This window comes from Echinops telfairi, unplaced genomic scaffold (assembly GCF_000313985.2).
Source record: "Echinops telfairi isolate 266 unplaced genomic scaffold, ASM31398v2 ScPeMD7_28;HRSCAF=97, whole genome shotgun sequence".
Lineage (NCBI taxonomy): Eukaryota > Metazoa > Chordata > Mammalia > Afrosoricida > Tenrecidae > Echinops > Echinops telfairi.
This window is the reverse complement of record NW_022103925.1, coordinates 4,127,672-4,128,649: the sequence shown is the minus strand read 5'-3', so window position 1 is coordinate 4,128,649 and position 978 is coordinate 4,127,672. Positions and strand designations below refer to the sequence as shown.

General features: G+C 60.5%; 1 protein-coding gene across 1 annotated transcript in view; it reads left to right on the top strand.

Annotated features, from left to right (window-relative positions):
* PDE6B (phosphodiesterase 6B) overlaps positions 1 to 978 on the top strand; it is a 46,412-nt gene that overhangs the window by 41,666 nt on the left and 3,768 nt on the right. Inside the window, exon 19 of the mRNA XM_045289479.1 lies at positions 100 to 183. Coding sequence (XP_045145414.1) covers positions 100 to 183 — 84 coding nt within the window. The remainder of the gene's footprint in view (positions 1 to 99; positions 184 to 978) is intronic.

The following is a 978-nucleotide window of genomic DNA, read 5'->3' as shown; positions in this document are numbered from 1 at the left end:
CAGCAGAAGGCTGACCCAGCAGGGCCAGAGCCTAGGGGGGCTGCTGGAGCATGCCGTCTGTTGCTCACCCATGGCCTGTCTCTGCTTCCTCCCAACAAGCCCATGATGGACAGGAACAAGGCCGCTGAGCTCCCCAAGCTGCAGGTGGGCTTCATCGACTTTGTGTGCACCTTCGTGTACAAGGTAGGGCTGGCCAGGGGCAGGGGCAGGGGGCTGGGGACTCTTGGTAGAGGTCAGCAGGGAGGATTTACAGCCAAGAGCTGGGGCTGCACAGAAACCAGACAGTGCCTTGTCACAGCAGGGGGGCATGGATGCAGAGGTGACCCCAGGGTGGCAGACGAGGGGACACCAGTGTGGCTCATCCTCCCCCACCCTCAACCCCACTGCCAGCATTGCCACCACGTCCGGGCTACCTCGACCGATGACCATGAGGAAGCAGAGTTCTGTCTGTCTGTCTGTCTGTCACCATGGTGTGGGGCCTGGCACCTCCCCAGGTCATCGAGACCAAAAGACCCGCTGCCATCGAGTCCATCCCAACCCAGAGTGGCCGTCTGGGGCGGATCGGAACTGAACCGCCCCTGTGGGTTTCTGAGACTTTGCTCCTCTGTGCTAAGGACACCTGTGACATAGAACTCCTGCACTCGCTGGACTCTAGCCACACCTCCTGTTAGGAGACAACATCTTCAAAGACCCCGTTTCCAAGGGCGGTCCTGTCCACAAGCACACAATGCGGACTTTCGGAGACATGGTCCCCTTCCAGCCTTCTCCCCAGACACTGAGCAGAGGGCCAGGATGCACACGCAAATATTGGGCCCATGCCCTGGAACCCCAAGCCCGCCCATAACTACTCCACGTGAGCCGACGGGTCTGTCTGAGAAGGAGTCCAGCCAGAGTGCCCCTCAGAGGCAAGGATGGCGAAGCTTCGTCTCACGTACGTTGGACGTGCTGTCAGGGGAGACCAGTCCCGGAGAAGGACGT